We start from the raw sequence: 15,073 nt of genomic DNA on the forward strand, positions 1-15,073 counted from the left end.
TATGAATACAAATGGAGTTTGGTGAAATACCAAGAATCAGCATAAGTTGCATAAATCTGCAGAACTAGTTCCGAAAGTTTGAATAGAACTTTCTTTTGTAGCTGCAGGAATGAAATGGTGAAACTAGTCTTGTAAATTTATGAAATTTATATTGATTATTGTTGTTGAGTCTATAACATTTTGCTGTCGCCATGTCACCATGGCCGTTTCGCCTGTGACTGTATGATATCTTGCCATATTACCATAACTGTATTATATCTTGCTTAAACTAAATAAATTTTGTATTAAATTTATTTAGTTTAATAATTCTGTTTATCTTTTGTACATATAATAGAGGTTGCTTATAATATATATAGTTGTTTATGAGTATGAGATATAAAGAAATTACACATAGTTGGTTAGAAAATCGTGTCAGTATCAAAGAGAACTGGGGCTAAACCTCTGATACAACAGAAGTTATATTATCGATTTTAAAACTGTGCGAGCGCAATATTTACATTTGTCAAAATTTCTTGAAATTTTAATTGGCTAATTCAGAGGAATCACGTATAAATGCAGGAAATTCACATTTTTTTAAATCTGAATTGAAAATGGAATTACTTTGAAATTTTGTCAGCATATTACTCTCTTAAAATTAATATGTCATGTAATGATGTATTTGTATAAAACTGTATACAGAAACATTTTATATATTATTCAAAAGCTTTTAATATGAGGAATTTGCTAAAATGTTAACAAACTATCTGGTTCTTTAACCCTCTGAGCGTTATGACCGAGTTTATCCGGTCATCAGAAGTTTTGCTACTTGTCATATATTAGCTTATAATTTAATATATTTTGCTGTTTTACTTTCTTTAATAATGTAAATATCATCTTAATGAATGTAAGTTTATGAAAATACAGACTAAAATACTACTAAATACTACTATACAAACTAAATTAATAAATGCTGTTTAAATGCTGGTTTTCATGACAGATCTAAAATCCTGTGCCTCTCAGAGGGTTAAATGACAAACATTTCAAAAGTTGTTTTGTGCGATTTGTTTTAAAGTACTTGGTAAAAATTGAGTTTTGATATAAAATCAAATTCAGCTTTTTTAATTTCAAGAAGACAATACTCTTGAAATATTATCTTAAAAAGGGTCGATTTATTTTGAAATCTCCAAAGAATTTCCTTTTTTACTGTAAATGTTACATTATATTATGTTTAATTTTAATTTTAGGCTTTATTTTATTATTACTTTAATAATAACATTGTATTTCATCTTAATTATAAATCCTTTTAGTTGCTAGTTAGTTACTTACTTAATATAAAAAAATATATAATGGAATATAAAAAAATTACACATAGTTAGAAAATTATATTATTATAACAAAATTATTACATTTCATAATTATGGGCTAAACCTCTGAGCTATTCTGTTATATTATCATTTCTAAAATTAATTACTAATGACAAAATTCTTTCATAAGCTAGCCTGTACTTTTTCAATTTTAAGGGTGGAAAATAACGATCTATGAGTTGCTCATATTATAGATCCCTTCTTCTTTGAACTCTTGATACTCTCAATGAATTTCCATATCGTTGGATGATCCATTCCTAGTTCCATCTTTAATCTTATGTGGGTCGCCTCTGCATGGTTTGATCTTGGCCATTTAAAGTCTTCTGATATAGGTTCCATATTTTAAAAGGAAAAAGTGGTGGATGCCTACCATTGCCTCGTCTGTTCAAGCATCCAATGTAATTATCTTCAAACCAGTCGAAAAGTGGTTGCAGTTTCATAGGTAAAGTTTCAGTGAGAATGTTAATACCTTCATCCATTTTTTGAATAGGTAAAAACACCAGAGGAGTAACCATCCTTGCCCGTAACACAAACTGGGAATCATTCCCAATAAAACCCATTGCACCCAAATGCTTTTTCATGTTTTGTGCCAAATGAAAAAAGCATCTATTTATCTTAATATCTGGGAAGCACCTTGATCGTGGTGACAGCTGTCTGCTCAAAATCACAGTAAATTTCCGAAAGAACCATGTTTGGTATTGGTTGTTTAATCGAACTAAACATCTGATTGTAGAATGTACCTCGTTGTTTGTTGGGTAGCAAGGCGTAAATTATGGGATGTATACCATTATTTTTTACTGCCATCACAGTGTAAACTTGAGCAAATAATTATGGTGCTATTGGAAAATATACCATCAGCATACCAAGTGATAGTCAGCAAATGTTCCAGCCAACTTTGTCGGCCAAAAATTTAAATTCTGTGGGGCCCCATTTTGCTGTCTGCCAATAAAAAAAAAAAAAAAAAAAAAAAACTTAAATACCAGGCTAAGGTTGTTATATTCGGTAGTAATCTGGGTATCACTCTCTGAGTGATAGAATCCAAGAAATTCTCGATAAATATAGACAATTAATGAGTATTATAGGAAGAAATGCACAGCTTCATGCTGTTGTCTTTCTAACACTATGATGAAGTGCTGTCAGAGATGTGTCTACACCACAGGATGCATTCCAGCTGACGCGAAAGATGGAACACCATCCCATTTTCTCCAATTTCCGTCACCCCGCGAGGAACAGGAAATGACTACCTGGGGTGGTCAGAAGACAGAAACCGAAACCATGTATTAAGATTCTCGCCAAGCCTGACTCATGATGATAGCTTATCTGTGGAGAGAAGAGTATCTGATAGATGGATCACTCTTTATCTTCTTCGCCTTGAGGGTTAACTTCCTCCCACTCGAAATGATGGATCAGGTGACTTGACTTCTAGAATCGTATAGTAATTACGGTCTTGTGAACCACAACATTCTTTGCGGAACTTTTAAATTGCCATTTAAATGTCTCCATTGATCCCAGTCGTAGTGAGGGTATTCCAACTTGGAAGATATCCATTACTGGCTTTTATTTCTTATACAAAGCAGTAAATGCGAAACTCGTAAGAAAACAGTTGTGGCATATTAATAAAACAGCTCGTTAAGACTTTCTCACAAAGCATACTTTGCATATCTTTTTAAGGTGCTCTCATTTCATTTTATTACTTTTTTATTATTTACTGAATATTAACACCTATATTAATGTAATTCTGTGATTTTCTGTAGTTAAATTTGAATAACTAGTTAAATTTGAAATATATATTCTGTAGATGCATTTGACTGTTTTCATCATATATTAATAGCTACAAATTGTTGCGTGAGTACAGATTTGTAATAGATTAAATGCACACAGGTTCCATGATAGGTTGATAAAGTTTGTTTTATCTAAAAAAAACACTTCAGAGTTCTGGAACTTTCCATCGAAATACTCGTACAGGAGTTCACATTATCACAGAGTACAATCAGTAGTAACACTTTGAACTACTAAGAACGTTAATCACAATGCAAATCAAAGCACATCTAAAGGGCGAAGCTAATCCGGAGATATCACTGTGTCCGACTCGCACTAAACTAACAGTATAACAGCAACTGAAAGCAGATACTCTCCCCGATCTTATGTGATTTTCACCAGGCCGCCGAGATATTTCTAGTACTTTCTGCATCTCAAAATTACTCCAAGGCATATGAGGGCTGAATATGGATATAGTAACACAGAACATCAGTTACAGTTATTCAATTACAATATCCATTACAGTTATACAAAGACAGACTGAAATGTCAGCAAATTATCTCCAAGTATAGTGACAAAAATTAGTCGCCAAAACCGTTGTCAGCTTAGCGATATCTCATCAAATTAGCGAGATAACCATTTACTCAATGTTAAATAGGCTTGCCCTTGTATTCTTATTTTTTCAGCAGAACATGCTTTCTCTCAGCTTTTGATGTTATAGTATTATACACAAAATTCAACAATTCCATATGCAATTTAACTAAAATTGCCTATCTATGTACAAAATTCGTAACAGTAGGAATTTTTTTGCGATGGGGTATAGAAAACTCTTTTATTATTACTGGAATTAATGAACAACAGTCGCCAAGTTCGGCATTAAAATTTTAATAATAAAAACTATTTAAAGGAATTTAATTTAAAGGGTGATATATCCTCATATATGGTGTAGTTATCTTGTATATTCATAGTAATAGTTTCAGTAATTCTACCCCATAAGTCCTATAGTACTCCCTTATTCAAGGGTAGTACTTCATTTATAAAAACCTGAGGATAATACAAAATCTATCACAGTAAAAATTGCATAATGTGCATAAAACTGGCATGGCAAACCCCTCCAGTAAATATCATTTTTCAGAATGATCATAAATTTTTCTTACATCATAAATAAGCATTCATATTCAACATCATCTTTCTAAGATGATCAGTTCTACAAAAGATCAAAAGCATCTGGAATTATACACGCTGTACTGTTGTCTTAAGGAGAATACACTGTACTACGCAAATTATTAAAATTCGGTAACATTTAATTCATAAGTGATACAAGTAAGATATTATGTCTTAAAATATTCTGGTTGGTATCACAATATGTATGTAATAAAATATATGTATGTAAAATAAATTACAATGTACTTTCTCTGTCTCTCTTTCATGTGCATCATAATGACGGACGTGGACTGTGTAGCCTAATCCTCAAAATGCACATTGAAAAATACTGCATCTACACTGTAAATTATTATATACTGTTTCAGAGCATTTTTTCCCATTCAAATGACTTCATAAACAGTGAAACACTGAAAATCATGCATGCGAATTTAAGCTGGTGGTCAAAATTACTGTTGAGTATTGCTTGATGCATACTGGCCTTTTTATTTTGTCATACCCTTTGCCATACCTACTTGCCAAGTTTTGCAATATTTAACCTTTTTTTTTTTTTTCAAACGTTATCCCAATCCGCCGTAAACTGCATCTTATTTGAATCACTGATACTGAGTCAGATTTCTTTCAATTACAATTTATTATTGCCAAGACTATCAATAAATATGCATCTCTGAAGCTCTTACTCTCACCGTTTTGTATCTCATCAACCAATAAAATGTTATTCTCCAGCTTAGGATTTTTTATTTCAAGAAGAGAATTTCAAATAACATGCAAATTTAAAAATGTATTATAAAAGTACATATAAATTTATTAAATGTATATTGTTTATACAACTGTTTATAAATAACTTAGTGTTATATTTTATGAATATAAACAAGGAGATGCTTCATTCGCGTCAATGCATTTCTCTTCTGAAATCATGAAATTCTCTCTTCTTAGGAAAATGTGCCTGTTCTAAAAGTTATGTGTTACTTTGTATGTACTAACTGGTCATAGAGTTGATCATTTAATTAATTATGGCAAAGTAAGCGAGGTCTATCTTCTTATCTGAAGGGATGCTTTTTTTGGAAGAATTTTCATAAGACACTGGCTCATATTCATGTCCTTCTTTAAGAAAAACATTGACATATTGAATCGTAACACTCACGCACGCTTCAAATCATAACTGAGCCCCTGACGAAGTACCAAAACTCCAGTGGTGTTATCCATTCAGCCATTTGAGGGGGAAATAGGCATAGAACCATAAGGCTCAATAGGTGTTCTGTGAAAATGTAACTTTCATAAGATATCAAAGTATAAGCCAAAAGACTTGAGTAATTTCATATGCTTCCTATTCCGTCAAAAGTTTAATAAAAATAAATCATCATTCTTGATTAATTTTATGAACACATTCTTGACTTGCTTTAGTAAATTTATAACATTCATTTTATTATAATTTATTGCAAGTAAACTTACTTGTATCACATTTTCCTAAGTACTCTTTGACTCAGTTAAAAAATAAATAAAAAATAAAAGATATAATTTGTTGCCTGAAATTTTAATGCTCCCGATCCAGATATCTTGTGTTAAGTTTTCAGCACTCAATTCCCCTCCTGGTGGCATTAAATAATATTGATTTACATAACATGTCCCTGTAGTAAAAACTATGTAATGCAATGGGTTGGCTGCATAGTGGTTTTTGGTGGTTTTCCTCATATGTAACATAAATAAGTCAGTTGTCCTTAGAAAGTCATCCACGAAGGCATCCCTCCTCTTATGCAAATAGCTTTCTTGTGCTTTGGCATGTTCAAATAACTATAAACACACTAAAAAGTTTGATCCTACGTTACCAATAATTACTTTTTTATGGTACTCTTGATACCTAAATGTAGTCAACTTACAATTTTATTTAAAGAAAAATAAGCTTGATTTATAGAACACATTTAAGGTACTCATAAATGTCGCTGAACTGTAAAACAATTATCTGAAAGTAATTTTTTAAATATTAATATTATGCAGGGTGATTCAATACAGAGAGCATAAAATTTTGGGAGGGGTATTTTACACAAACTCGAATCGGGAAGAGATACACAACTAGATGAAAAATGCCATAGTCATGTGCAAATGTGCAGAAACCACAAGAAATGAAAGAGCAACACATAAATGAAAAACAATATTTTATACATCAACATACAACAACTGCAATATTAAGAGAACTCACAGAAGGTGTTCGAAGTTTTAAACACCAGCAACAACTTAAGCCTGACATCGATGCCGCAAGGAATCGCGGGTGTTTTGAAATATTCCCAGCGTCTCTCAGACAGATGCTGCAGCTAAAATACTCAAATACATGTTTCATCTTCAGCGATCTCTCTCATTGTCCACGTTCGCAAATTCCTCTCAACAAGATTCCTTTCACTGTCCACGAGTATATCATATACCAGATCTTTCATGTGACTCAAAAAACAAAAAAGCTAGCCTCTGTCGATCGTGTGGGCCGGACAGTGGGACCAATAAGCCTGATCTCTTGTTACCTAAATGTCACATTTAAATGCTTTCAAATGTCACGGCTAAAATAAGCTGTGACATCATGCTGGAAACACATTATAATGCAGTGACTGCTGGAACCGTTGATCATTCAACAATTCAGGCAAGACTTTCTTTAAAATTATCTTATAATACTGTTCCATCCAAACCAACAGGTAAAAGATGTGAGCCTAATAAGCAATCCTCCTCAATGTCGTATCACACATTGACATTAAACCGGTGTGCTGTACATGTTCATGCATCAAAGAGGATTCTGCACCTCCTATACATGCCAGGTATGTGCATTGTAGCAACTTTTGCTGATGAAGTATGCCTAGTCTGTAAATAGGACGCAAGCCAGGAAAACATGGTCCACCTCACTCTTCTGCAGATGTCATTAAGCAAATGCAGTTTCTGTAGATAACTTTCAAGCTGCAATAGTTGTACTCACTGCTCCTAGTATTATACTAGGTACAACTGGTTCGAATTCAGAACCTCCAGATAGTAGTTTGGAGAAAACCAAAGAGAGTAGCGACTGCTTGTGAGCTGGCACATGAAGTGTCTTCTACAGGACAAACTGCCATCTCTCTTTGATTTCAGGGATTCCTGCCTTTCGTTTCCGATACATAGCATGTTTGTGGATGAAACCTATTTTATGCAGTGTTGATAGTATTCTGAGGATGATAAGTTCTTCGAAATTTGTAGGATTTGTGGGTGCAGCATGGACCTCATTATGCTTACGTCTTACTACCTTCCTGAAAGCATTTTGGTTGGGTAATCTAGCTTGTGTAAGATCAGTCAAGCATCCATTAATTACCTGGACCTCCAACATTTCTGCAGCACATTTCTTTATATTAGTCACCACTTGTGCAACATCTATAGAAACCATGGAAGAATCATGTGTGTGCATATTGGTCTTTTTGATGACTTTGTTATTTCTTGCATGTGATCTTGCCTTACATGTGTTTCTTTGCTCACATCTCCAAAATTTAACATTGCTGTCACTTTTTCTAAATGCATCAGAAATGTAAATATAACCATTTTCAAAAAAATTTTCTTTCCTCTCTTTTGCTCAATATTTTAGCATCCATTATCAAGGGCTATAGCGTCATGGTTCTTACAATACTAAAACTTTTATCAAAAATGTGATTATATATATCCTCTTGTATAATCGGTAATACCTTAACAAGTTCATTGCTGGTCACATGCTGGCACAAATGTGGCGTGATCGCTAAAGAGCCAATCACATGCTGGCATGTCAAGTGGGGTGATGACTCAAGTTCCAATCAATCGCTGGTGGAGGAGAAGCAACGCATCATTGTTTAATATCATTATAATTACTTTGTAATAAATTCATTTGTAATATATATATATTTGTGTGTCATATAGATTCATACAATAATAATGCATATTGTAACTTATTTTGATTTATTTTCTCTATCCAATGTTTTGTTCAGAGCCGTTTTTTGTGATACTGTAATGTTGAACAATTTTTCAACCACTGTCTTTTAAATGTTAATGATCTAATGTTTTTATTGTAATACTATTATAGGCATACAATACACATAAATATTACACTGAGAAAATCTTTCCAAATAAATTCTTTTCTGGGAAAAATGTCATTAATTCTAGGTAATATTTTAGTAATTCTAGAAAATGTGTGTAATTTCAAAAGGTTTATTTTCATTTAAAATTTAAGACAGCCAGAGGTAAACAGTATGTAAACAAAATTTATTAAATTAAACTTAATAATATAATATGGCAAGGTATAATACAGGCATATAAAGAAAATTATTCCTTAAATATACAATAGGTAAACATAATTATTAAGCTAAATCAGCTTAGTGTAATATGGCAAGATATAATATGGTCAGGTAAAGAAAAATATGTATCGACGGCGAAACATCCTGACAGCAAATCGGCCACTGCGAATAGCCTCATTTCCCTTGTTGTTTCAGCAGGTGCAGCAGTTGTCCTTTAGACTTTTTTTTTACTTTTACACTGCTAAGGAGGACTACTGACCGGGAACAAGCCCTTGCAGTATGATGTCCGCCCTGCAGACATTTATTAAGTCTAAATTAAAAAAAAAAAAAAAATTACAGAGTTACATCTAGATAGGGAATACAGAGGACTACCTTGAATACACGACATTCCTAATAGCATAGATTAAAAAAAAAAAAAAAAAAAAAAATACTTAGAAGTACAAAGTTTCATTGATACAAAACTGGTAAAGGTAAAACAAAAACAGTAAAATTTAAGACTAACATTGGAATTTCAAGCCTGCAGTTATACATCACACTGACTTACTATTATACACTTACTATAATTCCGCACATTACTTAAAAAAATTTTTTTAAAAATATTATACAATATATAATACAAAAAATATTATACAATTATACAATAATACTGAACAACACACTAACATAGTAAAACTGATACTACAAATAAAACACACCATATACACTGCTCGTATCAGAAAAGTACACACTGACATAGTAAAGCTGATACTACGAATAAAACACAACGTATACACTGCTTGTATCAGAAAAGTAGACAATTCTGTACATGATGCTGTACTGTAACGCTAAAACTAATCAAAAGAGCACTAGACAATAACCTTTGGAAACAGTCACAGTGAAATGAGGAATATAATATATTGTAGCAGAGTTAGAATACAAGTCATTTCAAAACATTAAATCCAGCAAAATATTTCAATACATATTAACAAAGTTCTACAACCAAGAAAGTCTGGTTCAATACTACTATTATACATCACACTTACTTATCATTATACGACCCTAAACTATTATACTCCACGTTAATAGAAAAAAAATATACAAGATACTTAATGGAATACTGTACATACACTGAAATAAAATAGCGAATACTACAAAATAACAATCAATATACAATGTGCTTATCAGAAGGTTGGTTCTGCGGCCACGAATATTTGTTAGACACTGTTGCATTTTGCACAATGCTAAAAACTGTTACAAAATATTTGCACACAATATTCCATGGTACTAGCCGAGAGCTCTATATATGTTTTTACTATTATACCGCAAACTTGATTTGAAAACATAACACTACGCACTTACTACTTAACAGGTCAATACACTAAGACAATATGTAAATTGAAATACACAGAATACAATACAAAAATTAAGTAAACACAGTAAAATTTAAAGATTAATAATGGATAGAAGCAACACTGAAGTACAAATAGACAGACATTGATTGTGGTAATCTGCATCTAGGAGGTAACATGTTCCAGCAAAGTTATTCATGTAGTGCACTAAACATGGCTGTCATGCATATACGTAACATAGGTACAATGGCATGCCATTAGTCTCTGAAATTGTCCTAATTTCAATGGTTGAATGTTATCGTATATAGTAAGATACCAAATTTATAAGGTAAGAATTATGAAAGTAGTTGGTATAGAATTGCCTGTCTGCTGTAGCTGCTGTTGACACCGCTTCTGTTCAACAGAATTCACGAGCACAAATGTCCATTACTCGATGAATCTGATTAAATGCGAGCTTACTTCTCTTGAGGGTGTCTGACCACCCTGTCCTTTAGACTGTTATTGTATTTAATTCAAATATGATTTGTTAAATCATGCATTCCTTTCGTTACTGCTGTGCAGTTCATTTAGTTTGCAGTTAATGCCTGTTGAGTTTTGCTAACCAAAGCTCACTTCAAATTAATCACAGTACAAAAGTTGATTAGAGTAATTGCATAAGAGAAATGTGTGCTAATTCTTTGTTATCTAATATCAAAATTAATAAATGCAGCAAATTTGTGGAAATTGTGTAAAAGAAGTAATGTAGACAGTATTCTCTCCCCCCTTTCTCCCACAGTAAGTTTTTGAAAGAATTTAACATGAAATTAGATAATTCTTTATTGGTGTTCTTGATTATTCCATTTCATTTGATATTGAACCAAAGGCATGGGGAAAGAAATAAGCCAAAATGCAACAATGTGTCACTGAAAATGCATTATATCACTTTAATGGAAAAGTACCTATGTAATGTTAATAAAATCTTTATCACTATCACTATTTTTATTATAACAGTACTTAATATTCTGATATAAATTAGATGTTTGTTGTGTGTTGGATGAAAAGGAATGTTAGATATTAAGGACTGTTTATATATAAATATGTATATGGAGAAAGAGAACTTTTCCATTTAAATTCTAATACAGTCAAAAGTCGTTAATCCGGACTCGTCGGGACTTCGGCGATTCCAGATTATCGATTTTTCCGGATTATAGATCATCAGTTTAAATCTGGTAAGATGGCATGCAGAAATTATAAAATTAAAAATATGAAACCGTAATTTATGAAACAAAGAACAATTATGATCTAAAGGGTATCAAAATTTACAAAAAAAAAAGCTTAATATTTATTTGTTTACTTTATTAAACATTTCTTTCAATGTAAGTTATTTAAGTTGCTTCGTTTTATGTGATAATACTTTCTCTTTAATTCTATAAACAGACATAATTTATTGTTCAGTTACAAAGCTTCGCTGTTCAAGTCCCGCAATTGCTGTGCCGAGAATACCTACTAACTTGTCAATCGAAATTTTTTCGTTTTCAATAACCTCTGTGTCACTTTCTTCACTATCGGAAGCGAATTATAATGACGAGGAATTTGATTTAAATCATATCAAAGACAGAGTACATCGAGATGAAATACTACATTTAGTAAGGAATTATAAGCCAAATAAAATAAAAACATCTGCCCTGAAGATAAGGATAGTGCTGACAGATTAACTTCCAATTCATTGCGCGCCGCAGAGCAGCGTGAAATTGATAAACAGATTTCGGAATGGTTAGATAAACAAAGGATTATGCCTTTATCCATTTTTTGCAGCAATTCCACTTTTTGTTTAATGGACTTCGAAACATACTTTCGCTTTGTAGATCCTTTAAATATTACTAAATATATATTGGAAATTCTATTTGATATAATCAAAAGTTCAAGCTTACTTTTATAAAATTGCTCTAACAGTCTGCAAAAAATAATAAGCCAGATCCAATTCGAAGATTAAGGAACAACGCAATCTGCAACATTAACTGAATTAGATAATTTTAGCTTAGCTTATACCGTCCGTTATACATTAAACGCGTATGCGTAAACATATTATGTGCATGCGCACACGCATATTCGTAGCCGTAAAGGTTTTACGCGCATGCGTCTGTTTGACGCATGCGCAGAAAGTTTGTAGTTTTGATGTCCGGATTATAGATCATTCCGGATTATGGGTGTCCAAATTAACGACTTTTGACTGTATATTGCTGAAAATTAATATTTTTTATTATTTTTACTGTGAATTGATTTTATTTAAATTGATAAATGTTCAGACATCTCTGGCCTGGTATCACCAAAACAGTGTATTCATAGAGTTACATGGAGAAGATTTTGAGGCACTTTTCCTCAATCTCTAGATAAACATACTTCTTAAGTGTGAATATACTTTTTAAATTTGTGTATATATCATACAGAAAAGTTTCTATTTGCAGTCCATTTTTTCTTTTCTGTTTTGTACCATCATTTAAGAGGATTTTTTTCCCTCCTTTAAGCTTCTGATCCAAATACTGCTCTTAAGTTTTCAGACACTTACTCAATTTTTCATTCGTCAGGTTAAGTTATTCTTAACAGAAAACTTACTACAAATAATAACAACAAGCTAGTTATGCTATCTATTGTGAATGATGGTTAAACTTTTATGCATTTAAAAAATTTTTATCCTTTTTTTCTCTCCCAATGTGCATTAGGATGACCCCTTTCTCGGAAGTGATCCATTTGGAAATTTTAATGCTCCTGCTGCAGCAAATGCAGGTAAAATAATGTTTTGTTTGTAAATATTCAGATTTCATTTACTGTTTTCGTATGGCAGGTATATTTAATAACTGAAAATTTCTTTTTCTTAATTATCTCTAATGTTTACTTCATTATTAGTAATTGCATGTTCATATTTACAAATGAAAGTAAATTGATAGTTATAATTGTTTAGAACTTGTTTCATATGGTATGGTACTGTAAAATATTTCAGTATATAATATGTAGACTAAATTTTGTGGATTATCAATAAAATTTAGTCCTCACTTAGATCATATACAATAGATCATTTTATTATTATTCTCAGAATTTATTTTGAAATCTTATTTAATATTACCTGTAAAAAGTTTAGAAAATTTTTACTAGTTTTTTACTATGTTGCAAATCTTCATTTTGTAAATGAAGATTTAAAGGAGAAGAGGAACCCTGTCAACACTACAAATAAAAATCTTCCGTATCTTGTATGGGCACTGAATATTCATTGAAGGGTGATCACATCTGTAATATGTGTATAATATCTGTGTAAATATTATCTTTGATGGATTCACATTTAAATATTATCTTGCTGTAATAGCTACAACTATGGATCAACACCAAATTATTGATTTAGCTTAGAAGTGCTTAAAAGTGGTAGAAAGCATATAAAACTGTGTTCTGCGGGGAGTAAACAGAATTTGGAAGTAAACCTTGAGTAAACAAAATTTGGAAGAGTATCCAATTTAACAGATTGTTTCAGAACATTTGCAGTTGACATAAGATCAGAAAGTTTGTGGGGCTACTCTCTATGTATCATGCTGTCATATAGTTTGTGTAGTCATATTAACAACATAGTTGTTCTTAATGGTAACTAGCATTGTTATCCTGGAATTGACAGTTTCTGCTTGAAAATAAATGCAGCACAGCAATGGTTGCATGGGCTTCTAACACATTTCAGTAATCCTTATATTTACATATCAATCTAAACATCAGAGGTCCCCATCTTTACCAGTGACATATTCCTTTGATCTCGGGACACATTGACATTCATGTGTAGTGCTAGCTGTGAACTCAGTATCCATTTCTTCATGTTTCGCCAACACATGTCCATCAACCTAATGCAATTAAAATTTGAATCATGTTGGCAATCGTGTTCCAACCAGACTAGGGTGTCTTCATGGGTGTTTGCCAAAAACATTGTGAAAAAAAAATCACAAAAGGAAAACATTTTCACATAAAATATCATGACGTGGGAGAAAAGAAAGGAAAGAAAAAAAACATTGCAGTTCTAAAATATCATCTTAAAGAATAAAGCAGCTCAAAAACTTCGCTGTATTAAAATATTGTTATTGAAAAAAAAAAATACCATGGTAAAAAATGAAGAACCAATGAATAATTGCATTATGATAACATCACAAACTTTAGAAATTTTTAAAAAAATTCAGAAATTTGTCTTCAAACTTTAGAAATTTTAAAGCATTTTAGATGTTCACATTACTAATCCGGCCCAACAGTGGCCGAGCTGTAAAGTCACTGAACACTGGTAGTTCGGTCCGAGGTTCGAATCCCGCGAACGGGCTGGCTGCATGGGTGTTTCCGTGGTTTTCCCTATGTGTAAAGTGTATACGAGCCAGTTTCCCTTAAAAAGTCCTCCACGAAGGCATCCCTCCCCTTAGGCAGATAGCCCTATTGTGCTTTGCCATAATTAAATACACCACACGACACCATTACTAATCCAACTTCTAAAAGAAACCATTATTATTTGAAAACGTAAGTTTAAAATTCTATTAATTCTTATACATAACATTAATTTTCACTCGGTTTCCTTTTATTTAGTAAAAATTTATTAATTAATTCAAAAATCCAAAATATAGAGGTAAAAATACTCCTTATTCCTTCTTGCTGTCCTAAATTATAATGTGAACATGCATTTAAAGTTTTGTGTGTACACAAGTCTGTAACGCATGTGTCGGGAGCAAAATTCTTAAAATTTTTTAATGGCTAGGTATTATTTCTTTATATACCTGATTACAACAGGCTGTGAGATGAAATGCATAGTTAATTGTAACAAAATAAAATACCTTTCTGGGTTTTTTGAATATTTAATACAGTTATAATAACAAATTATGCACACCTACAATATTATAAAATCTCTACTTATCTGCATGCTAAGAGTGAGCCTGGTGCTCTTTTCCTAAACTTGAAAACTTTTGGAACTAAAATATTGCCAATTTAAACAGAGGGAACTTCATTTTCTTTCTAAATGCAACAAATTAAAAAAATTGCCTAATATGTGCAGCTCCTTTCAATTTGTATGTCTCCCTGTAAACTAGAACTCAACTCTCTCACTTCACACTAAAAAAAAAAAAAAAAAAAACTTCCCTCAGACACTCTTAAAATCCCTGAACTCTTAAAAGTATGCGTGCAAACTCCTGTGCCCTATATGCCTTCAACTCATAATTTATGTAAGCATGGTTAT

At 32.0% G+C, this 15,073-nt stretch overlaps 1 protein-coding gene across 3 annotated transcripts in view; it reads left to right on the forward strand.

Moving 5' to 3' along the window:
- The window catches only part of LOC118192352 (epidermal growth factor receptor substrate 15-like 1), a 149,652-nt gene that overhangs the window by 115,214 nt on the left and 19,365 nt on the right, over positions 1 to 15,073 (forward strand). For 2 of the 3 annotated variants that reach the window (XM_035363296.2, XM_035363297.2), the window contains one exon: positions 12,555 to 12,618. The exons of the other annotated variant lie outside the window; for it this stretch is intronic. In XM_035363296.2, the coding sequence (XP_035219187.2) occupies positions 12,555 to 12,618 (64 nt within the window). The remainder of the gene's footprint in view (positions 1 to 12,554; positions 12,619 to 15,073) is intronic. 3 annotated transcript variants of the gene reach the window in all.

The sequence above is a fragment of the Stegodyphus dumicola genome, chromosome 6 (genome assembly GCF_044657685.1).
Source record: "Stegodyphus dumicola isolate Sdum_Otavi_A_Nest chromosome 6, ASM4465768v1".
NCBI classification, from domain to species: domain Eukaryota; kingdom Metazoa; phylum Arthropoda; class Arachnida; order Araneae; family Eresidae; genus Stegodyphus; species Stegodyphus dumicola.